Source organism: Lithobates pipiens, unplaced genomic scaffold, assembly GCF_037356315.1.
Source record: "Lithobates pipiens isolate NorthernLeopardFrog02 unplaced genomic scaffold, aLitPip1_a1.2 Scaffold_10, whole genome shotgun sequence".
Classification (NCBI taxonomy): Eukaryota; Metazoa; Chordata; class Amphibia; order Anura; family Ranidae; genus Lithobates; species Lithobates pipiens.
Genome location: NW_027507686.1, coordinates 34,763,474 through 34,788,836, shown reverse-complemented (window position 1 = coordinate 34,788,836; position 25,363 = coordinate 34,763,474). Strand labels below are relative to the sequence as shown.

Below are 25,363 nucleotides of genomic sequence, written 5' to 3'. Positions count from 1 at the left end.
TCATGTGGTCTACTTCTCCGCACCGCGCAGGCGCACTAACCAGTCGCTACTGCGCAGGTGCGTCTGTTCGGCGGTCTGGTAGAACGCCAAAACAGATTACCTAGCAACCACCACGTCAGACGTACGCCAGGTCCCGGCGGCGTCCGAACGTCATGTGGTCTGTTGCCCCACACTGCGCAGGTGCAGTATTATACTGTTACTGCGCCAGTGCGCAAGGGAAACAACGCTAGTGGATCAATGATCCAAGCGTTAGCCCTTGCAAGTCAGGCGAATAAATCGTCCGGACCAGGGGGAACACATGTCCACCGGGGGGAAAAATTAAAGGACACTCCATTCTACCCACAAATCATTGTCCCTCAATTATAGGGGTCAAAGCACATCTCCCCACATACAAGGGATATTATAACATGGGAAACAAAGAACATATCTATAAAATATAACATTATATACATCATTTTTGGTACACAAAGATATATATATATATATATAGCCAGGGGATATAGTCCCCCAGAAAAAAGAAGAAATGTACACCAGAGAATTATTTAGATAGCCATAGTTAAAAATATGAAAAAAAAAAAAAAAAAAAAAAAAGGAGGGGTATGGTGGCATATTAAACGTCACCTATTATAAAAACGGTTTGTAAGAGATTGTCTCATTGAGACCTGGTGGTAGGGTGGCATTGAGTCGTTTCCCTCTGTAAGATCGTTCGATCCCAATTTCCACCCCTAGGGTTTGGGAAGACTACTTCGAGGACAAAGAATTGGATCATTGTGGTGTCAAAACGATGGTAAAGACCAATATGTCTACCAATTGTGGTAAGTTTCCCACTTTCTGAATAATATAAGTGGTCACCAATCCTCTGTCTAAACTCTCGGATAGTCTTTCCAATATAGAAAGCTCCACATCTACAAGTCATAAAATATATAACACCCTTGGTACTGCAATCAGAGAACGTACGAGGTAGAAAAACTTCTCCATTGGGTAGAGTAAATTGTTTACCCTCCATAATCCATGGACAACGGGGGCAGTTATTACATTTGAATGTACCTCTAGCACGATTATGCATAGAACTGGTAGATGTATAGTGACTATGCATTAAACGGTCCCGAAGGGAACATGCTCTTCGGAAGACTAGTTCAGGAGTAGGCCGTACATATTTAGCTAGAACATGATGCTCCGTAAGTAGATGCCAGTTTTTTGTGAGGATATTGCGAAGAGTTTTATGATGAGCAGAATATGTTGTAATGAATCTCAATGATTCATTACTTGTCGTCTTAGGTCGTTTATGTAATAATGTGTCTCTCGGACGAGACACGGCCTTATTAAAGGCTTTCCTCAGGCTAGTGGGGGGAGTAGCCCCTGGCTAGTAAACGATCACGTAAAGCATCAGCTTGAATTTTAAAGTCAGCATCCCGGCTACAGTTTCTGCGTAATCGCAGAAACTGTGCAAACGGGATGCTGCGCACCAAGGGTTCCGGGTGAGCACTGGTGGCAAACAATAAAGTATTGCCTGCAGTGGGTTTGCGATAGAGATCCGTATATAAAGTGCCATCAGATTGCTTTATGATAAACAGATCCAAAAATGGAATCCGCTCGGTATCGAAGGTAAAAGTAAATTTCAAATTAAATTCATTGTCATCTAATTCTTGCATGAACTGGAGGAATCTTTCCTTAGTTCCAGTCCATACCATAAATAGGTCATCTAAGTAGCGATACCATAGAAGGGCGTCTTCCAGGAATGGAGCAAGTCTATCATCAGAGTGGATCTGTCTCTCCCAACCCCCCAAAAATAAATTTGCATATGCTGGGGCACAGGAAGTCCCCATGGCAACGCCTTGAATTTGCAAATAAAGTTGATCATTAAAAGTGAAATAGTTCTTTGTTAGTATAAATTCCAGCAATGCTAAAATAAATTCATTAAATGGCCATGTAGTTATCTCCTGTTCATGCAAAAAGGATCCAGCCGTCCGGACGCCCTGCCCGTGGGGGATACTCGAGTAAAGAGCCTCGATATCAATCGCCACGAGCAGGGCATCCGGAGGGATCTGGATCCCCTCCAGATGTTGCAACAAATCCGCAGTATCCTTAATGTAAGAGGGTAATCTTCGTACATGTGGCATTAGATAGGCATCTACAAGTTTACTGGCATGGTCTGTCAAAGAATCGATCCCCGAGACAATGGGCCTACCAGGGGGTAATGGTAAATTTTTATGCGTCTTCGGAAGAGCGTAAAAGGTAGGGACCATCGGAAATTTAGGAATCAGGAAATCTAGTGTATCTCTGTCAATAAGGCCTGCCATAAATGCCTCAGTGCAGAGAAAACAGAGTTCCTGATGAAATGAAATAGGTACTGATTGGTCAATCGGACAATACCAGGTAGAGTTGTTGAGAATAGTCATACACATAGTCTGGTACTGGTGGTGTGTCATTAAAACAATATTCCCACCTTTGTCCGACTGTTTGATGATCAAATCAGGGTGTCTTTGTAAAGTTTTCAATGCTTGAGTCTGTCGAGCATCAAGGTTAGGGGTGACCTCATGCCAATGCTGTCGTTTCAGATCTCTTATCGTAGTTTGGAGAAAAGTCCAGATGGTAGGGCATGTCATGAGGTCAGGCCTGACCTCATGACGTACAAACAGTCGGACAAAGGTGGGAATATTGTTTTAATGACACACCACCAGTACCAGACTATGTGTATGACTATTCTCAACAACTCTACCTGGTATTGTCCGATTGACCAATCAGTACCTATTTCATTTCATCAGGAACTCTGTTTTCTCTGCACTGAGGCATTTATGGCAGGCCTTATTGACAGAGATACACTAGATTTCCTGATTCCTAAATTTCCGATGGTCCCTACCTTTTACGCTCTTCCGAAGACGCATAAAAATGTACCATTACCCCCTGGTAGGCCCATTGTTTCGGGGATCGATTCTTTGACAGACCATGCCAGTAAACTTGTAGATGCCTATCTAATGCCACATGTACGAAGATTACCCTCTTACATTAAGGATACTGCGGATTTTTTGCAACATCTGGAGGGGATCCAGATCCCTCCGGATGCCCTGCTCGTGGCGATTGATATCGAGGCTCTTTACTCGAGTATCCCCCACGGGCAGGGCGTCCGGACGGCTGGATCCTTTTTGCATGAACAGGAGATAACTACATGGCCATTTAATGAATTTATTTTAGCATTGCTGGAATTTATACTAACAAAGAACTATTTCACTTTTAATGATCAACTTTATTTGCAAATTCAAGGCGTTGCCATGGGGACTTCCTGTGCCCCAGCATATGCAAATTTATTTTTGGGGGGTTGGGAGAGACAGATCCACTCTGATGATAGACTTGCTCCATTCCTGGAAGACGCCCTTCTATGGTATCGCTACTTAGATGACCTATTTATGGTATGGACTGGAACTAAGGAAAGATTCCTCCAGTTCATGCAAGAATTAGATGACAATGAATTTAATTTGAAATTTACTTTTACCTTCGATACCGAGCGGATTCCATTTTTGGATCTGTTTATCATAAAGCAATCTGATGGCACTTTATATACGGATCTCTATCGCAAACCCACTGCAGGCAATACTTTATTGTTTGCCACTAGTGCTCACCCGGAACCCTTGGTGCGCAGCATCCCGTTTGCACAGTTTCTGCGATTACGCAGAAACTGTAGCCGGGATGCTGACTTTAAATTCAAGCTGATGCTTTACGTGATCGTTTACTAGCCAGGGGCTACTCCCCCACTAGCCTGAGGAAAGCCTTTAATAAGGCCGTGTCTCGTCCGAGAGACACATTATTACATAAACGACCTAAGACGACAAGTAATGAATCATTGAGATTCATTACAACATATTCTGCTCATCATAAAACTCTTCGCAATATCCTCACAAAAAACTGGCATCTACTTACGGAGCATCATGTTCTAGCTAAATATGTACGGCCTACTCCTGAACTAGTCTTCCGAAGAGCATGTTCCCTTCGGGACCGTTTAATGCATAGTCACTATACATCTACCAGTTCTATGCATAATCGTGCTAGAGGTACATTCAAATGTAATAACTGCCCCCGTTGTCCATGGATTATGGAGGGTAAACAATTTACTCTACCCAATGGAGAAGTTTTTCTACCTCGTACGTTCTCTGATTGCAGTACCAAGGGTGTTATATATTTTATGACTTGTAGATGTGGAGCTTTCTATATTGGAAAGACTATCCGAGAGTTTAGACAGAGGATTGGTGACCACTTATATTATTCAGAAAGTGGGAAACTTACCACAATTGGTAGACATATTGGTCTTTACCATCGTTTTGACACCACAATGATCCAATTCTTTGTCCTCGAAGTAGTCTTCCCAAACCCTAGGGGTGGAAATTGGGATCGAACGATCTTACAGAGGGAAACTCTGTGGATCGAACGACTCAATGCCACCCTACCACCAGGTCTCAATGAGACAATCTCTTACAAACCGTTTTTATAATAGGTGACGTTTAATATGCCACCATACCCCTCCTTTTTCTTTTTTTTTTTTTTTTTTTTTCATATTTTTAATTATGGCTATCTAAATAATTCTCTGGTGTACATTTCTTCTTTTTTCTGGGGGACTATATCCCCTGGCTATATATATATATATCTTTGTGTACCAAAAATGATGTATATAATGTTATATTTTATAGATATGTTCTTTGTTTCCCATGTTATAATATCCCTTGTATGTGGGGAGATGTGCTTTGACCCCTATAATTGAGGGACAATGATTTGTGGGTAGAATGGAGTGTCCTTTAATTTTTCCCCCCGGTGGACATGTGTTCCCCCTGGTCCGGACGATTTATTCGCCTGACTTGCAAGGGCTAACGCTTGGATCATTGATCCACTAGCGTTGTCTCCCTTGCGCACTGGCGCAGTAACAGTATAATACTGCACCTGCGCAGTGAGGGGCAACAGACCACATGACGTTCGGACGCCGCTGGGACCTGGCGTACGTCTGACGTGGTGGTTGCTAGGTAATCTGTTTTGGCGTTCTACCAGACCGCCGAACAGACGCACCTGCGCAGTAGCGACTGGTTAGTGCGCCTGCGCGGTGCGGAGAAGTAGACCACATGACGTCGGGCGCCGCCGATTTCCGGCGGACGTCGGACGCTATGTGTGTTGGGGAGCCTATTTAATGGTCTGATTGACCGCTGAATGGACAGGTTTGCACGGACTCCTTCAGGGCTCTATTAGGATATTCTCCCCGCTAACAGGTAACCACTGTATATGATGCTATTTGCTTATAAATCTATCTAATTTTTTCGCTTGACGCTTTGGCTTTATAATGCCCGTCTGCCTCTTATCCTCTTTACACTCAAATGTTTTATATATCCCTTGCAGTATCGATGGCTATAAAGCTATCTAACAGTGGACCTGGTATCTGATATTCAGCGGATGGTACAATATCCTTACAAGCTTGATTAACCATCTCAACCTTGGTGCCCTGTCTTTATACGAATTTTTTGATTGGCTTTGTGGTAAGCCGACCTATTGTAATCTCTTTTGGAATTAAGGATCCTTAACTTGGTGAAGGGTTTTTCCTCCCCCCCCCCCCCCCCCCCTCTGGAATTATATGTAGTCACTTGGACCATTTTTTAACGTGGCTCTCGTGACTCATTACCCCAGATTTTAAGTCAACCTTAACTACCTTCCCCCTCCCCCCCCCTCTCCCCCCCCATTCTTCCCCTCACCTACCTTCACTGATTTATCCATCACGAGGTCCTGTCCCCCCCCCCTCCCCCTTTTCTCTCTCCCCTCCCCCCCTTCCTTCCCCCCTCCCCTCCCTCTCTTAATCCAAGATATACCCTTATTTAATTGATAAATTATTATAATATTATTTACCCAGAGCCGGCGTTTACCAATCCCCCATGTTCACCGTGGGGGGACTTTGTGGATCTCCCTGCCTGCAGCCTGTTCCTTGAAGTAGGGTGAGCTGATCTCCTTTTTTAAACATATAGGGAATTTGTGTATGTAAAATCAATAACATTGTGATAACTGTATTGCTTATACCCTTATATGTATGTATTATCTAATGATTGTGATACTTTTGTATAGATATCCTCCTGAGGAAGCGGGCCTTTCCCCGCGAAACTAGTCGAGGAAATTTGTTGTGCACTCTCTACGGTTGAATGTTCCCTATGGAGAACCCGTCAGGAATACCTCAACTGTGATGTGCATATTACTGTACTCCTTCAAGTGATATTTCATTACTGTTTTGTTTTATATCTTTATTAAAATTATATTGATTTTAAATTTTATTAGTGTTTTTCCATTATCAAGTACCGATATAGTCCAATCTATTATATGGCTGAATGGAACTACATATGGGGTTGGTGTGAGCGACTACCCGGTATTTCCATTTAAGCCCTTTTCCTTTAAAAACGCACCTGAAAAGAAAGAATACCGGCCTCCAACCTCCCCTTGCCGGCGCCAACTCTCTCCTGAAAAAAAAATACCGGCCTCCAACCTCCCCTTGTTGCCTACGCTCGCCTGAAAAAAAATAAAATACCGGCCTCCAACCTCCCCTTGTTGCCGATGCTCGACTGAAAAAAAAACGCTCCAAAAACTCCTCTGACGCAGGCCTTCCAAAAACTCCTCTGACACGCGGCGCTCCCAACACTTCTCTGATGCGGGTGCTCCCAACACTCCTCTGATGCGGGTGCTCCCAACACTCCTCTGACATGCGGCGGGCGTCTACATCATGCAGACGCGCGGCGAGTGCCCTCGGCACTCCACCGGCTAAGACACACAGAAATACATCACTCTGGAGCTTCAGCACCCCTACCTCTGTGGTACCTGGCTGCACTTCGCCTAGAATCACCCTATGTATCCTGTTTGCAGAGTTTACTGAGTGTGCCTGGGCACTCTCAAAACTCCTGACGCACGGCGGGCGCTCCCAACACTCTGAATCTAAAGGACTCAGACACACGGAAATACATACAAATACATAAAGAGAAATACATAATACAGATGCACAGAGGGCGCTCCCAACTATCCTCCGACGCGCGGAGGGCGCTCCCGACTATCCTCCGACGCGCGGAGGGCGCTCCCGACTATCCTACGACGCGCAGAGGGTGCTCCCGACTATCCTCCAACACGCACCTGAAAAGAAAGAATACCGGCCTCCAACCTCCCCTTGCCGGCGCCAACTCTCTCCTGAAAAAAAAATACCGGCCTCCAACCTCCCCTTGTTGCCTACGCTCGCCTGAAAAAAAAAAAATACCGGCCTCCAACCTCCCCTTGTTGCCGATGCTCGACTGAAAAAAAACGCTCCAAAAACTCCTCTGACGCAGGCCTTCCAAAAACTCCTCTGACACGCGGCGCTCCCAACACTTCTCTGATGCGGGTGCTCCCAACACTCCTCTGATGCGGGTGCTCCCAACACTCCTCTGACATGCGGCGGGCGCTCTCAACACTCTGAATCTAAAGGACTCAGACGCACAGAAATACAAATACATAAAGAGAAATACATCATGCAGACGCGCGGCGAGCGCCCTCGGCACTCCATCGGCTCAGACACACAGAAATACATCACTCTTGAGCTTCAGCACCCCTTCATCTGTGGTGCCTGGCTGCACTTTGCCTACAATCCCAACACGCCTCTGACGTGGGCGCTCCCAACACTCCTCTGAAGCGGGCGCTCCCAACACTCCTCTGACGCGGGAGCTCCCAATACTCCTCTGACGCGGGCGCTGCCAACACTCCTCTGACGCGGGCGCTCCCAACACTCCTCTGACGCGGGCGCTCCCAACACTCCTCTGACGCGCGGCGCTCCCAACACTACTCTGACGCGCGGTGGGCGCTCCCAACACTTCTCTGACGCGCGGCGGGCTATCCCAACATTCCTCTGTCACGTGGCGGGCTCTCCCAACGCTCTGAATCTAAAGGACTCAGACACACAAAAATACATACAAATACATAAAGAGAAAAACATCATAGACACGCGACGGGCGCTCCCAACATTCCTCTGACGCGCGGCGGGCGCACCCAACACTCCTCTGACGCGTGGCGGGCGCTCCCAACACTGACGCGTGGCGGGCCCTCCCGACACTCCTCTGACGCGGGCACTCCCAACACTCCTCTGACGCGGGCGCTCCCAACACTCCTCTGATGCGGGCGCTCCCAACACTCCTGTGAGGCGGGCACTCCAAAAACTCCTCTGACGCGGGCGTTCCAAAAACTCCTCTGATGCGGGCGCTTCAATAACTCCTCTGATGCGGGCGCTCCAAAAACTCCTGTGACGTGGGCGCGCCAAAAACTACTCTGACGCACAGCGCTCCAAAAACTCCTCTGCCGCGCGGCGCTCCCAACACTCCTCTGACGCGCGGAGGGCGCTCCTAACATTCCTCTGATGCGCTGCGGGCGCTCCCAACACTCCTCTGACGTGCGGGGGGCGCTCCCAACACTCTGAATCTAAAGGACTCAGACACGCAGAAATATATACAAATACATAAAGAGAAAAACATGATACAGACGCGCGGCGGGTGCTCTCAACGCTCCTCCGACTCAGACACATAGAAATACATAACTCAGGCACTTCAGCACCCCTACATCTGTGGTGCCTGGCTGCACTTCGCCTAGAATCAGCCCTATGCTTCCTGTTTGCAGAGTTTACTGAGTGTGCCCGGGCACTCTCAAAACTCCTGACGCGCCGCGGGCGCTCCCAACACTCCTCTGAAGCGTGGAGGGCGCTCCCAACACTCCTCTGACGTGCGGCGAGCGCTCCCACTCTGAATCTAAAGGTCTCAGACACAGAAATACATACAAATATATAAAGAGAAATAAATAATACAGATGCGTGGAGGCCGCTTCCGACTATCCTCCGACGGGCACCTGAAGAAAAAAAATACCGGCCTCCAACTTCCCCTTGTAGCCGGCGCCAACCCTCTCCTGGGAAAAAAAATACCGGCCTCCAACCTCCCCTTGTTGCCTACGCTCGCCTGAAAAAAAAAAAAAATACCAGCCTCCAACCCTTTTTTGCCGACGCCAACGCTCGCCTGAAAATTAGATAAATAAATACCAAGCTCCAACCTCAGGCGCCCCCACCTTCAGCACCCCTACCTCTGTGGTGCCTGGCTGCACTTCGCCTAGAATCGGCCCTATGTATCCTGTTTGCAGAGTTTACTGAGTGTGCCTGGGCACTCTCAAAACTCCTGACGTGCGGCGGGCGCTCTCAACACTCTGAATCTAAAGGACTCAGACGCACAGAAATACATACAAATACATAAAGAGAAATACATCATGCAGACGCGCGGCGAGTGCCCTCGGCACTCCAGCGGCTAAGACACACAGAAATACATCACTCTGGAGCTTCAGCACCCCTACCTCTGTGGTACCTGGCTGCACTTCGCCTAGAATCACCCTATGTATCCTGTTTGCAGAGTTACTGAGTGTGCCTGGGCACTCTCAAAACTCCTGACGCGCGGCGGGCGCTCCCAACACTCTGAATCTAAAGGACTCAGACACACAGAAATACATACAAATACATAAAGAGAAATACATAATACAGATGCGCAGAGGGCGCTCCCGACTATCCTCCGACGCGCGGAGGGCGCTCCCGACTATCCTCCGACGCGTGGAGGGCGCTCCCGACTATCCTACGACGCGCGGAGGGTGCTCCCGACTATCCTCCAACACGCACCTGAAAAGAAAGAATACCGGCCTCCAACCTCCCCTTGCCGGCGCCAACTCTCTCCTGAAAAAAAAATACCGGCCTCCAACCTCCCCTTGTTGCCGATGCGCGACTGAAAAAAAACGCTCCAAAAACTCCTCTGACGCAGGCGTTCCAAAAACTCCTCTGACACGCGGCGCTCCCAACACTTCTCTGATGCGGGTGCTCCCAACACTCCTCTGACATGCGGCGGGCGCTCTCACACTCTGAATCTAAAGGACTCAGACGCACAGAAATACAAATACATAAAGAGAAATACATCATGCAGACGCGCGGCGAGCGCCCTCGGCACTCCATCGGCTCAGACACACAGAAATACATCACTCTTGAGCTTCAGCACCCCTTCATCTGTGGTGCCTGGCTGCACTTCGCCTACAATCCCAACACGCCTCTGACGTGGGCGCTCCCAACACTCCTCTGAAGCGGGCGCTCCCAACACTCCTCTGACGCGGGAGCTCCCAATACTCCTCTGACGCGGGCGCTCCCAACACTCCTCTGACGCGGGCGCTCCAAACACTCCTCTGACGCGGGCGCTCCCAACACTCCTCTGACGCGGGCGCTCCCAACACTCCTCTGACGCGCGGCGCTCCCAACACTACTCTGACGCGCGGCGCTCCCAACACTACTCTGACGCGCGGCGCTCCCAACACTACTCTGACGCGCGGTGGGCGCTCCCAACACTCCTCTGACGCGTGGCGGGCTATCCCAACATTCCTCTGTCACGTGGCGGGCGCTCCCAACGCTCTGAATCTAAAAGGACTCAGACACACAAAAATACATACAAATACATAAAGAGAAAAACATCATAGACACGCGACGGGCGCTCCCAACATTCCTCTGACGCGCGGCGGGCGCTCCCAACACTCCTCTGACGTGTGGCGGGCGCTCCCAACACTGACGCGTGGCGGACCCTCCCGACACTCCTCTGACGCGGGCACTCCCAACACTCCTCTGACGCGGGCGCTCCCAACACTCCTCTGATGCGGGCGCTCCCAACACTCCTGTGAGGCGGGCACTCCAAAAACTCCTCTGACGTGGGCGTTCCAAAAACTCCTCTGACGCGGGCGCTTCAATAACTCCTCTGATGCGGGCGCTCCAAAAACTCCTGTGACGTGGGCGCGCCAAAAAACTACTCTGACACACAGCGCTCCATAAAACTCCTCTGCCGCGCGGCGCTCCCAACACTCCTCTGACGCGCGGAGGGCGCTCCTAACATTCCTCTGATGCGCTGCGGGCGCTCCCAACACTCCTCTGACGTGCGGGGGGCGCTCCCAACACTCTGAATCTAAAGGACTCAGACACGCAGAAATATATACAAATACATAAAGAGAAAAACATGATACAGACGCGCAGCGGGTCCTCTCAACGCTCCTCCGACTCAGACACATAGAAATACATAACTCAGGCACTTCAGCACCCCTACATCTGTGGTGCCTGGCTGCACTTCGCCTAGAATCAGCCCTATGCTTCCTGTTTGCAGAGTTTACTGAGTGTGCCCGGGCACTCTCAAAACTCCTGACGCGCCGCGGGCGCTCCCAACACTCCTCTGAAGCGTGGAGGGCGCTCCCAACACTCCTCTGACGTGCGGCGAGCGCTCCCACTCTGAATCTAAAGGTCTCAGACACAGAAATACATACAAATATATAAAGAGAAATAAATAATACAGATGCGTGGAGGCCGCTTCCGACTATCCTCCGACGGGCACCTGAAGAAAAAAAATACCGGCCTCCAACTTCCCCTTGTAGCCGGCGCCAACCCTCTCCTGGGAAAAAAAATACCGGCCTCCAACCTCCCCTTGTTGCCTACGCTCGCCTGAAAAAAAAAAAAAAATTACCAGCCTCCAACCCTTTTTTGCCGGCGCCAACGCTCGCCTGAAAATTAGATAAATAAATAGCAAGCTCCAACCTCAGGCGCCCCCACCTTCAGCACCCCTACCTCTGTGGTGCCTGGCTGCACTTCGCCTAGAATCGGCCCTATGTATCCTGTTTGCAGAGTTTACTGAGTGTGCCTGGGCACTCTCAAAACTCCTGACGTGCTGCGGGCGCTCTCAACACTCTGAATCTAAAGGACTCCGACGCACAGAAATACATACAAATACATAAAGAGAAATACATCATGCAGACGCGCGGCGAGTGCCCTCGGCACTCCACCGGCTAAGACACACAGAAATACATCACTCTGGAGCTTCAGCACCCCTACCTCTGTGGTACCTGGCTGCACTTCGCCTAGAATCACCCTATGTATCCTGTTTGCAGAGTTTACTGAGTGTGCCTGGGCACTCTCAAAACTCCTGACGTGCGGCGGGCGCTCCCAACACTCTGAATCTAAAGGACTCAGACACACGGAAATACATACAAATACATAAAGAGAAATACATAATACAGATGCACAGAGGCGCTCCCAACTATCCTCCGACGCGCGGAGGGCACTCCCGACTATCCTCCGACGCGCGGAGGGCGCTCCCGACTATCCTACGACGCGCAGAGGGTGCTCCCGACTATCCTCCAACACGCACCTGAAAAGAAAGAATACCGGCCTCCAACCTCCCCTTGCCGGCGCCAACTCTCTCCTGAAAAAAAAAATACCGGCCTCCAACCTCCCCTTGTTGCCGATGCTCGACTGAAAAAAAACGCTCCAAAAACTCCTCTGACGCAGGCCTTCCAAAAACTCCTCTGACACGCGGCGCTCCCAACACTTCTCTGATGCGGGTGCTCCCAACACTCCTCTGATGCGGGTGCTCCCAACCACTCCTCTGACATGCGGCGGGCGCTCTCAACACTCTGAATCTAAAGGACTCAGACGCACAGAAATACAAATACATAAAGAGAAATACATCATGCAGACGCGCGGCGAGCGCCCTCGGCACTCCATCGGCTCAGACACACAGAAATACATCACTCCTGAGCTTCAGCACCCCTTCATCTGTGGTGCCTGGCTGCACTTCGCCTACAATCCCAACACGCCTCTGACGTGGGCGCTCCCAACACTCCTCTGACGCGCGGCGCTCCCAACACTCCTCTGACGCGCGGCGCTCCCAACACTACTCTGACGCGCGGCGCTCCCAACACTACTCTGACGCTCGGTGGGCGCTCCCAACACTCCTGACGCGCGGCGGGCTATCCCAACATTCCTCTGTCACGTGGCGGGCGCTCCCAACGCTCTGAATCTAAAGGACTCAGACACACAAAAATACATACAAATACATAAAGAGAAAAACATCATAGACACGCGACGGGCGCTCCCAACATTCCTCTGACGCGCGGCGGGCGCTCCCAACACTCCCCTGACGCGTGGCGGGCGCTCCCAACACTGACGCGCGGCGGGCGCTCCCAACACTCTGAATCTAAAGACTAAGACACACAGAAATACATACAAATACATAAAGAGAAATACATAATACAGATGCGCAGAGGGCGCTCCCGACTATCCTCCGACGTGCGGAGGGCGCTCCCGACTATCCTACGATGCGCGGAGGGTGCTCCCGACTATCCTCCAACACGCACCTGAAAAGAAAGAATACCGCCTCCAACCTCCCCTTGCCGGCGCCAACTCTCTCCTGACAAAAAAATACCGGCCTCCAAGCTCCCCTTGTTGCCTACGCTCGCCTGAAAAAAAAAAAAAATACCGGCCTCCAACCTCCCCTTGTTGCCGATGCTCGACTGAAAAAAAAAACGCTCCAAAAACTCCTCTGACGCAGGCATTCCAAAAACTCTCTGACACGCGGCGCTCCCAACACTTCTCTGATGCGGGTGCTCCAACACTCCTCTGATGCGGGTGCTCCCAACACTCCTCTGACATGCGGCGGGCGCTCTCAACACTCTGAATCTAAAGGACTCAGACGCACAGAAATACAAATACATAAAGAGAAATACATCATGCAGACGCGCGGCGAGCACCCTCGGCACTCCATCGGCTCAGACACACAGAAATACATCACTCTTCAGCTTCAGCACCCCTTCATCTGTGGTGCCTGGCTGCACTTCGCCTACAATCCCAACACGCCTCTGACGTGGGCGCTCCCAACACTCCTCTGAAGCGGGCGCTCCCAACACTCCCTCTGACGCGGGAGCTCCCAATACTCCTCTGACGCGGGCGCTCCCAACACTCCTCTGACGCGGGCGCTCCAACACTCCTCTGACGCGGGCGCTCCCAACACTCCTCTGACGCGCGGCGCTCCCAACACTCCTCTGACGCGCGGTGGGCGCTCCCAACACTCCTGACGCGCGGCGGGCTATCCCAACATTCCTCTGTCACGTGGCAGGCGCTCCCAACGCTCTGATCTAAAGGACTCAGACACACAAAAATACATACAAATACATAAAGAGAAAAACATCATAGACACGCGACGGGCGCTCCCAACATTCCTCTGACGCGCGGCGGGCGCTCCCAACACTCCCCTGACGCGTGGCGGGCGCTCCCAACACTGACGCGTGGCGGACCCTCCCCGACACTCCTCTGACGCGGGCACTCCCAACACTCCTCTGACGCGGGCACTCCCAACACTCCTGTGAGGCGGGCGCTCCGAACACTCCTGTGAGGCGGGCACTCCAAAAACTCCTCTGACGCGGGCGTTCCAAAAACTCCTCTGACGCGGGCGCTTCAATAACTCCTCTGATGCGGGCGCTCCAAAAACTCCTGTGACGTGGGCGCGCCAAAAACTACTCTGACGCACAGCGCTCCAAAAACTCCTCTGCCGCACGGCGCTCCCAACACTCCTCTGACGCGCGGAGGGCGCTCCTAACATTCCTCTGACGTGCGGGGGGCGCTCCCAACACTCTGAATCTAAAGGACTCAGACACGCAGAAATATATACAAATACATAAAGAGAAAAACATGATATAGACGCACGCGGGTGCTCTCAACGCTCCTCCGACTCAGACACATAGAAATACATAACTCAGGCACTTCAGCACCCCTACATCTGTGGTGCCTGGCTGCACTTCGCCTAGAATCAGCCCTATGCTTCCTGTTTGCAGAGTTTACTGAGTGTGCCTGGGCACTCTCAAAACTCCTGACGCGCCGCGGGCGCTCCCAACACTCCTCTGAAGCGTGGAGGGCGCTCCCAACACTCCTCTGACGTGCGGCGAGCGCTCCCACTCTGAATCTAAAGGTCTCAGACACAGAAATACATACAAATATATAAAGAGAAATAAAATAATACAGATGCGTGGAGGCCGCTTCCGACTATCCTCCGACGGGCACCTGAAGAAAAAAAATACCGGCCTCCAACTTCCCCTTGTAGCCGGCGCCAACCCTCTCCTGGGAAAAAAAATACCGGCCTCCAACCTCCCTTGTTGCCTACGCTCGCCTGAAAAAAAAAAAAAAATACCAGCCTCCAACCCTTTTTTGCCGGCGCCAACGCTCGCCTGAAAATTAGATAAATAAATACCAAGCTCCAACCTCAGGCGCCCCCACCTTCAGCACCCCTACCTCTGTGGTGCCTGGCTGCACTTCGCCTAGAATCGGCCCTATGTATCCTGTTTGCAGAGTTTACTGAGTGTGCCTGGGCACTCTCAAAACTTCTGACGTGCGGCGGGCGCTCTCAACACTCTGAATCTAAAGGACTCAGACGCACAGAAATACATACAAATACATAAAGAGAAATACATCATGCAGACGCGCGGCGAGTGCCCTCGGCACTCCACCGGCTAAGACACACAGAAATACATCATTCTGGAGCTTCAGCACCCCTACCTCTGTGGTACCTGGCTGCACTTCGCCTAGAATCACCCTATGTATCCTGTTTGCAGAGTTTACTGAGTGTGCCTGGGCACTCTCAAAACTCCTGACGCGCGGCGGGCGCTCCCAACACTCTGAATCTAAAGGACTCAGACACACAGAAATACATACAAATACATAGAGAAATACATAATACAGATGCGCAGAGGGCGCTCCCGACTATCCTCCGACGCGCGGAGGGCGCTCCCGACTATCCTCCGACGCGCGGAGGGGCGCTCCCGACTATCCTACGACGCGCGGAGGGTGCTCCCGACTATCCTCCAACACACACCTGAAAAGAAAGAATACCGGCCTCCAACCTCCCCTTGCCGGCGCCAACTCTCTCCTGAAAAAAAAATACCGGCCTCCAACCTCCCCTTGTTGCCTACACTCGCCTGAAAAAAAATAAAATACCGGCCTCCAACCTCCCCTTGTTGCCGATGCTCGACTGAAAAAAAAACGCTCCAAAAACTCCATAAAGAGAAATACATCATTCAGACGCACGGCGGGAGCTCTCAATGCTCCTCCGACTCAGACACACAGAAATACATCACTCAGGCGCTTCAGCACCCCTACATCTGTGGTGCCTGGCTGCACTTCGCCTAGAATCAGCCCTGTGTATCCTGTTTGCGGGGGTTTACTGAGTGTGCCCGGGCACTCTCAAAACTCCTGACGCGCGGCGGGCGCTCCCAACATTCCACTGGGAATCTACAACCTGTAAATTGCACATATCTACAACATGCAAATCGCACATTTCTACAACCTGTAAATTGCACATATCTACAACATGCAAATCGCACATATCTACAACCTGTAAATTGCACATATCTAGAACATGCAAATCGCACATATCTACAACATGCAAATCGCACATATCTACAACCTGTAAATTGCACATATCTACAACCTGTAAATTGCACATATCTACAACCTGCAAATCGCACATATCTACAACATGCAAATCGCACATATCTACAACCTGTAAATTGCACATATCTACATGTAAATCGCCCATATCTACAACATGCAAATTGCACATTACAACCTATAAATTGCACATATCTACAACATGTAAATTGGACATATCCTACAACATGCAAATCGCACATATCTACAACATGTAATTGGACATATCCTACAACATGCAAATCGCACATATCTACATGTAAATTGCACATATCTACAACCTGTAAATCTTGTTGGGGGGGCAGGTATGGGGGTTAATGCTGCCGACCACTGATAATAACCCTTTTTTTTTTTTTTATCTTGTTTATCAGGGGGTGGGGGGGTTGGAGTATGCTGCCGAGTGCAACCACCATAAGTTACATCAATGTGGAGGGGGTACTGGCAGCTGGGCGGAATAAATGATCAAGATTCTGTAAGCTGCCATGCGGCAGCCCCTTACCTGATACTCTCAGGCGGGCAGAAGTGCCATGCCACTTCCTTGAGTGACATCAGAAGCACTGCCCACCGCTCACTCAAGTGCAAGTCTATGCACTTGCTCTGCCAGTCGATCGCGCCGGAAGCTGTAGCGCGATCGGCTGCGCCAGAGCGCTCTTCTTTTGGGCAAATGAAGCGCCTCGTCTGCAATCTTGTGATTGCATAGACGTGGCGCTTCCAATATTGCACTGCGCCCGGCGCCAGTGCACATATGGAGGGACATTTTAAAAAATAATAATAATTTTTCTTAAATGGACATGTTTAAAAAAAAAAAAAAAAATTTTTTTTTTTTTTTTACTACATGGGAGGGGGGCGGCCCCTATGGACGGGCCTCCACTGTATTACACTGTATCCATTTGTATTGCATACAAACCTTAATCAGGCGCTTCTGCGCCCCTACCCCTGCGGTGCCCCTACCGCTGCGGTGCCTGGCTGCACCCCGCCTATGTAGCCTGTCTGCGGCGCTCCCTCCCCATGAGAGGCGGGACCGCGGTGTGCGCGACTTGAGCTAGATGCAAGAGATGTTCACCCGCTGAGAGCCGAGAACAGACTGAGCTCGAGCCTCTTGCTTGACTCTATTTATAGTCCCGCGGCCAGTGGCCAGAAGCCCTCCGTCTATGACGTCACAGATGATGGTCCGTTAGGAAGTAGTTGCTCACGTGAATGTAGCTCATTTGGCACGTGATTTTAGTTTATCAGTCTCGTTACTATAGCAACCCGTCACGTGATCGGGCCGTTTGTGCTCTACCTTGTTCCGCCGCACACTGGGTTAGGCCACAGCGCACTCTGTGTACTGCAGTCCCTGTATAGGAGGATCGAGGTGGGGCGGGGGCTGCATATAGAAGAAATGAGCTTTCTATATTTCTCCACGCTTGCAGGAATGAGAGAAAGAGAATCAGCGGCTGCATGGAGAATATAGAAAGCTCATTTCCTCTATATGCAGCTCCCCGTCGATCCTCCTATCCAACTTATTTTACTGCCCACCCCCAGTTCACCTTGTGCTCTCTGCCCCCCTCCCCCCCGCTCTCCTCCCCCACCACCATAGTTGCCAACTGTCCCGAATTTCGTGGGACATTCCCGCCATTAGGACATTTGTCCCGAATTAATTTTGTCCCGGGAAATGTCCCGCGAAATTCGGTTTGTCACGGGAAATTGAATTTCCCGTTTTTTTGCCGCCGGTCGAGACAATGTCTCCAACGGCCGCCATTTTTAAGAAGACCAGAAGTTGGTCTACACCTGTGGCGCCGCCCACCCCCGCTGCTAGTGTGTGTTTGTGTCAGTGAAGGGTGGTGGGCGGCGCCACAGTTGAATGTGTATGTCGGGGGCTAGTCGGATGTCGGGGGCCAGTGACACAGACAGTCATGGTATGTAATGTGGCCAGTCTGTGAATGTGGGGGGCCAGTCTGTGAATGTGGGGGGCCAGTCTCTGAATGTGGGGGCCAGTGGTATGTCGGGGGCCAGTCTGGAGATGTGGATGTCAGGGCAAGGGACAGTCAGATGTTGGGGGCCAGTCGGATGTTGGGGGCCAGTGACAGTCATGGTATGTGGCTAGTCTGTGAATGTGGGGGTCCAGTCTGTGAATGTGGGGGCCAGTGGTATGTCGGGGGCCAGTCTGTGGATGTGGGGGCCAGCCTGTGGATGTCGGGGGCTAGTTGTATGTCGGGGCCAGTCTGTGGATGTTGGGGGGCCAATGGTATGTCAGGGGTCAGTCTGGAGATGTGGATGTCGGGGCGGGGGCCAGTCGGATGTCGGGGCCAGTGACAGTCATGGTATGTGGCCAGTCTGTGAATGTGGGGGCCAGTGGTATGTGGGGGGCCAGTCTGTGAATTTCGGGGGCCAGTCTGGAGATGTGGATGTCGGGGCGGGGATCAGTCGGATGTCGGGGGCCAGTGACAGTTATGGTATGTGGCCAGTCTGCGGATGTGGGGGGCCAGTCTGTGGATGTCGGGGGCCAGTTGTATGTCGGGGGCCAGTCTGGAGATGTGGATGTTGGGGCGGGGGCCAGTCGGATGTCGGGGGCCATTCGGATGTCGGGGGCCAGTGACAGTCATGGTATGTGGCCAGTCTGTGAATGTGGGGGTCCAGTCTGTGAATGTGGGGGCCAGTGGTATGTGGGGGGCCAGTCTGTGGATGTCAGGGGCCAGTTGTATGTGGGGGACCAGTGGTATGTCGGGGGCCAGTCTGGAGATGTGGGGGCAGGTCTGTGCAGGATGTGGGGGGGCGGTCTGTGGATGTCAGAGGGACACCAGATGTAAGGAGGGGGCTCCGCTGATGGACACAGATGTGAGGAAGGTACCTCTGATGGGGCACCTCATGTAAGGACAGACTCCGCTTAGGACACCTGATGTCATCTGGTGGCAGGCAACGTGGCTAGTGACACGCGCATGGCTACCACTGATTCTGCATTATGGTGAGTGGAATGATTTGATTTCATATTACAATGTTATAATAGAAATAATGCGCTTCAATCATCCTGACACCATAACAATCATGGCGCCGGGATGATGGAAGCGCCAACCACCAGGTATTGGAATATCTTTATCTGCTGATTGTCAAACTCTGGAAAACTTATATTACTATTGTGGTGTAGGATCGGGGGCTGCTGTCCCTCCTTCCCCTCCTTTCCCTCTCTCCATCCCCCTCCTTTCCCTCTCTCCATCCCCCTCCTTTCCCTCTCTCCATCCCCCTCCTTTCCCTCTTTCCATCCCCCTCCTTTCCCTCTCCATCCCGCATTCATCTGAGACTCTAACCACACCCCTTTGAGCCACGCCCCATGTAAGCCACGCCCAATATTTTACGTAAACCACGCACCTTTTTACGCCGCGACGCACGGCGCGCCAAATTTTTACCTTTTCCTATGCCACACCTATAAACGCATGCCCACCCCCTAATTATACCACGACTCCGCCCGCTGCCAAAATAGTGTCCCGAATTTTTTTTTACAATGTTGGCAACTGGGCACCACACTCTTCTGCCCCCCCCCCCCAGTTCACCTTGTGCTCCCTGCCCCCTCCACACTCTCCTGCCCCCCCCCCACAGTTCACCTTGTGGCTCCCTGCCCCCTCTCCTCCCCACCACACTCTCCTGCCCCCCTTCCCCACAGTTCTCCCTCCCCTATTCTTTCTGCCCCCCTCCTCGCTCTCCTCGTCCTGTAGCCACCATCCCAGTGCTCTCCCCCATGTTCTCCCCCCCTCTCCACTCCTCCCAGTGCTCTCCCCCCAGTGCCCCCCCTGTGCTCTCCTCCCCTGTTCTTTCCCCCCGTGCTCTCCACTCCCCCCAGTGCTCCCCCCCTGTTCTTCCGCCCCAGTGCTCTCCACTCCCTCCAGTGTTCTCCCCCCAGTGCTCTTCCCCCCCACAGTGCTCTCCACTCCCCCCTGTCCCCCCCCCCCCCCCCAGTGCTCTCCACTCTGCCCAGTGCTCCCCCCCTGTTCTTCCCCCCCCCGTGCTCTCCAGCTCTCCCCATCACTCTCCAGCCCCAACCCCAGTGATCTCCAGCCCCCCATTCTCCCCCACCCCTGTTCTTTCTGGCCCCTGGTGCTCTCAAGCTCCACCCATCGCTCTCCAGCCCTCCCAGTGCTCTCTACCCCCCCGTTCTCTCCAACCCTGTTCTTTTTGGCTCCCTCCCAGCACTCTCCTCTCCCCACCCCTGTACTCTCCACTCCCCCTGCATTTTGCCCCCACCCATGTGCTCTCCAACCCTGCCAGTGCTGTCTACCCCTCTTAGTGCTCTCCAGTCCCCGTGCTTTCCACCCCTGTTCTTTCTGGCCCCCACTGGTGCTCTCAAGCTCCCCTCCCATTGCTCTCCACTCCCCACTGCTCTTTGTACCCCCGTACTCTCCAGCCCCCGTGCTCTCCACCCGTTTTTCTGCCCCCCAGTGTTCTTAGCCCCCCATTGCTCTCAGCCTACCGTGCTCTCCACTCCTGTTCTTTTTGGCCGCATTTGTGGGCAGAGTGAGATTGCATTCACGGGCAAGGTATAGCTTGCACAGCAAGGCTGCATTGGTGGGGACAGTGAGGCTGCATTGGGGGGCACAGTGAGGCTGCATTGGGGGGGGCACAGTGAGGCTGCATTTGATGGGCACCAGTGAGGCTGCATTGAGCTCTTGCATCAAGTCTGCAGTCTCTGACCATCTCCTCTAAAATGTCTTCAGTCTCTGAGGGAGTCTGGAGAGGAGTCAAGAGTGGGAGTGCCGCCGGGATGGGGGTCATAGGAGAAGTCAGACTCATGTGGACTGTAGGATACTATAGGTTAAAACCAGAGCCACCAGCTGGAGCCGACTGACTGAGCCCTGCACAGTGCACCTGAGAGGAGGTCAGTTACAGTGCCGCCAGGCCAGTCGGGGGTGGGGGGGTCACTGATGTAATGGGGGAGTGGATTTGATAATGTAAGGGGGCACTGATATAAAGGGTTTCCTCCTTGTATTAGTAACCCACCCCCCCTTACCTTGGTAATAAGGCAGATGGTTCCTTAGTGGCAACAGCTTCCCCTCTACCTCTGACCACGACAGGTTCTCTGGCCGGCAGAACCGCCACTTCTGGTTGGACTGCAAACCGCAATACCAACCCTGCGCTGCTCTCTTGCTTCTGGATAGGCCCTCAGACAGCCTAGCAGCCAGAGGTGCCCAATCTCTGGTCTAGCAGCCCGGAGCAGCACAACACACATTCACCCAGACAGCCGTCCAGGTGGCACAGAACACCGATCACCTGACTCCACCCAAATATATAGGTTCTCCAAGCAGGCCAAGGGATTCAAGATAACCCCTGCCCATTGGCTGAGATACCCCATATACTCCTAATCCTTGCTTTGCCCCTGTCTTATCTAATGCCACTAAGTGCCCGGCCACCTAGCAGCAGAAGAGAGTAGTGCAGCAATTCTGGACTTAAAGAGGAGGGCCGTTTAAAAAAAAAAAAAAGACTTAATAAACATACTTACCTGTCCAGGGCGCCCGCGATGTCGGCCGCCCGAGGCCGACCCGTCCCTCGGCTCTCGGGTCCCGGCGCCGCCATTCCCTCTAAGGGAAACAGGCAGTGGAGCCTTATGGCTTCACTGCCCGTTTCCTACTGCGCATGCGCGAGTCCCGCAGCTACTGCGCATGCGCGAGTCCCGCAGCGCTTTCTGAATGGGACGCGCTGTGTTCTGGAACACACAGTTCCCAGAACACAGCGCGACCCATTACCCAGAAGACGCCACGACGAAGAGAGAAGACAGAAGATCTCCGCGGAGGAGGAAGAGGAAGATTAGGATTATGTGCCTAGCAACAGGCATTTCTGGTAAGTAAAAAAAAAATAAAAATTTTTAATTTTTTTTTTTTTAGATTTTTTTGTAATTTTTAATTTTTTTTTGTTTTCAGGGTGGCCCTCCACTTTAAGGTGTAATCAATTGATCCCTAACAAGGAGCCAAGGTAACTACACCTGGCAGGTAAATTTAGGAGAAACCCTGCCTAAACATCAGGGTGCTATGCATAAAAAGTTGCAATGACCACCATTTTATTCCGTAGGGTGTCTGCTAAAACATATAATGTTTGGGGGTTCTGAGTAATTTTCTAGAAAAAGAAATTATGATTTTTTACATGTAGGAGAGAAGTGTTAGAATTGGTCTGGGTGGTAAGAGGTTAATTAAAATTAGTAAGTGATATACAAATAATTATTATATATTATTTTTAAGATAATTTACTATATTTTCAAAATCTGTGCTCAAGCAGGTGGCTTCAAACCAGTAATTTCACAGTAAATAGATAAATAATAATTTATTATCATATAGCATAATATATGATTTAGCTTGTACCTTTTCAAGTGATTGTAAAGGATCGTTTTTTTTTTTTTTTTTTTAAATAACAAACATGTCATACTTACCTCCACTGTGCAGCTTGTTTTGCACAGAGTGGCCCCAAACATCCTCTTTTGGGGTCCCCCGATGGCTTTCGTGGCTTCTCACCGCAACAGATAACCCCCTAGGAGAAGAGCTCTCCCGAGGGGGTTACCTTGTGGGCGTGCTCCCGAGTCCAGCATTTGCATCCATACACATAAACACGTTTTTTACTTCTAGTTATAAGGGCTGGGCTAGAAGGGAGTATTTGTCTTTTAGACACATGCCCTCTTCTAAGACACTGTAGGGAGAGGCCAGCCTCCACTGCAGCATTTTTATTGGACAGCTTGGGCCAATGGTATTTTACCATTGGTCAAAGACTCCAACCTTTCCATTGAGCTCTGGCAAGAAGTGAGGAGAGGCACTGTGAGCTCATCCTCTGTCTAGGATAGGAGGTCCGCAAGGAATGAAAGACGAACTGTGAGTGGTGCTGGTGAATGGCGTGTGTCAGGGGAAGGAGCCACCTGTTGTTAGGGCAAGTATTACAGAAGTGAGAAGAGGAAAAAAGGGTTTTAGTAATCAAGGGATCCACCCTTCAAAGCAGACCTCAGCAGTACTGATACACTGAGATCCCCTCTGCAGATTGGTTGATAGCAGTACTAATACTCAGGCATTCACTCTTCTTAAAAGGGTGATAGTGGTACTGATACACTGGGATCCACTCTCCCAATAGGGCGATAGTGGTACCGATCCACTGGGATCCACTGTCCTAATAGAGCAATAGTGGTACCTATACATTGGATCCACTCTCCTGATAGGGCGATAGAGGTACTGATCCACTGGGATCCATTCTCCCTATTGGTCAGTACAAATACACAGGGATGCCTTTTCTGGATTTAGTGATAGCAGTACTCCATCAGACGGATGCTGTGAACACGTTGGCCTCATACTCTGAGCTGGTGGGGTGCCAGGGGTGGTAATTGGGAAGAGCAGCCTGGTGCAAGAGACGAGGAGTAAACCAGCACCAAATTGAGGGTGTCTGTGATCCCAGCCCCACCCACTAAAGATAACACACCAATCAGAGAAGGTTATATTTATTTCAAAAATAGAAACTTCAAATCTAACAAACACGGAGCTCCACCTTAACAAGCTGTGGCTGCTACACTGCACTCACCGGACTCTTTGCACTCCCCTCATAGGAACCCAAGGAGTCCCCAGACTCCATACTTTCTGCACCCCTCACAGGAGTGATTCTGTAGAAAGGGGGAGGGGGGGGGGCGAGGCCTCCAGACAGAATCCTAGTCACCCAGTTTACTTTCTGCTGCTTTATTTCTAGGCTAACTCTCCATTATGAAGAGAGTGCTCCCTCTATGTGCAATATTTAGAAAGCACGCCTCCCCCCTGCAGTGTTTTGAAAGATCCTCCTGTGTGTGGAAAGAGCGCCCCCTCTGTCTGCAATACTTGGGAGTACCCCCTATGTGGTGTGTGGAGAGAGTCCCCTTATGTGGTGTGTGGAGAGAGCGCCCCTTCTCTGCAATGATTTGAAACAGCAGCCCCTGTGCGGGGTCCTGGAGAGAGCGTCCCCTCTCTCTGCTTTGAAAAGAGAGCGCCCTCTCTCTGCAGTGTGAAGACTTGCCTCTTTTCTTCCTCAGAGCAGCTGCAATATTTTGGTTGCCACTCTCTCCAGATGAGGAAAGGTAAGTCTGTGGTTTGGTTCAATAATCTGCACCTTTCTACATAGTGATTGTGCCTCACATCGGCCCTGTTGTTGATGTGGACCCCACAGGGGAATCTCCTACACAGAACAATGTATGAGAGTTCTAGTGGGACAGTATGGACTCTGTACATTGGTCCTAGTGCTATGATTAGACACAGTGGATTGTTCCATAAATATAGACATCCACCTCTACATGAATTTCTACATTACATTGTGTGTGGAGTCTGTAGTGAAATCTAGTTTTCAGGTCCCCCGTGAAGTTGTGATGATCCTCTGCAGATGAGATTGTGGTGATATTGCTCAGATGAAAGTTGAAGCCTCGAAGATTTATGGTGAGGCTCATGAGGCACTGCATCATTCATCTTCTACCTATTTCATCATTTCTTCCCATCCTCCTCCTCCTCCTCAGGGGCCGTCATTTCCACCGACAGTATCTGCTCATCCCCTCCTGGGGAGGGGCTAACCCTAATAAAGACCGTGTTGTCTGTAGACTCTGCCACGATATCCGTTGGGTCATCATCTTCTGGTTTAATAGTAGGCACTGGAGATCTTCGGTGCACCGGGGACCCGGGGGGCAGGGGACTTGTTCTGGAGGGCTAGAAAGATAAATACACAAAGCAGCATGTCAGCAGATTGTACAATTTCGACTCAGGACATAAAGATCTAAAGTGCAGTCTACGAACAATCTTCCAGGACAGGGAATGAAATCTGGTGTCAGAAAAATTTCTTCCACCATTCCCAAAATATTCCCAATCTACTCATCTCTGTTTTATACTACCTGTAGCAGCCAATCAGCAGGAATCATGTGATTTTGTTCAGGCTGCTATGAATGGAAGAAAATGTCAATCTGATTGGTTTCTCTTCTACATTGTCATGATGAATAAGGTATCAATCTCAATATAAAGATTCGGCAATTATATAACAATTCAGAGATTTCCATATAAGCAGTGTGTAGACTTTGGAGGCTGCTCTTTATCC

The 25,363-nt window shown here is 50.9% G+C and overlaps 1 protein-coding gene across 5 annotated transcripts in view; it reads right to left on the bottom strand.

The window, feature by feature from the left end:
• Nucleotides 1-23,746: 23,746 nt before the first annotated feature.
• The window catches only part of CNGB1 (cyclic nucleotide gated channel subunit beta 1), a 90,381-nt gene continuing 88,764 nt past the window's right edge, over nucleotides 23,747-25,363 (bottom strand). For all 5 annotated transcript variants that reach the window (XM_077453807.1, XM_077453800.1, XM_077453795.1 and 2 more), the window contains one exon: nucleotides 23,747-24,981. In XM_077453807.1, coding sequence (XP_077309933.1) covers nucleotides 24,763-24,981 — 219 coding nt within the window. In that variant the 3' untranslated portion in view covers nucleotides 23,747-24,762. The remainder of the gene's footprint in view (nucleotides 24,982-25,363) is intronic.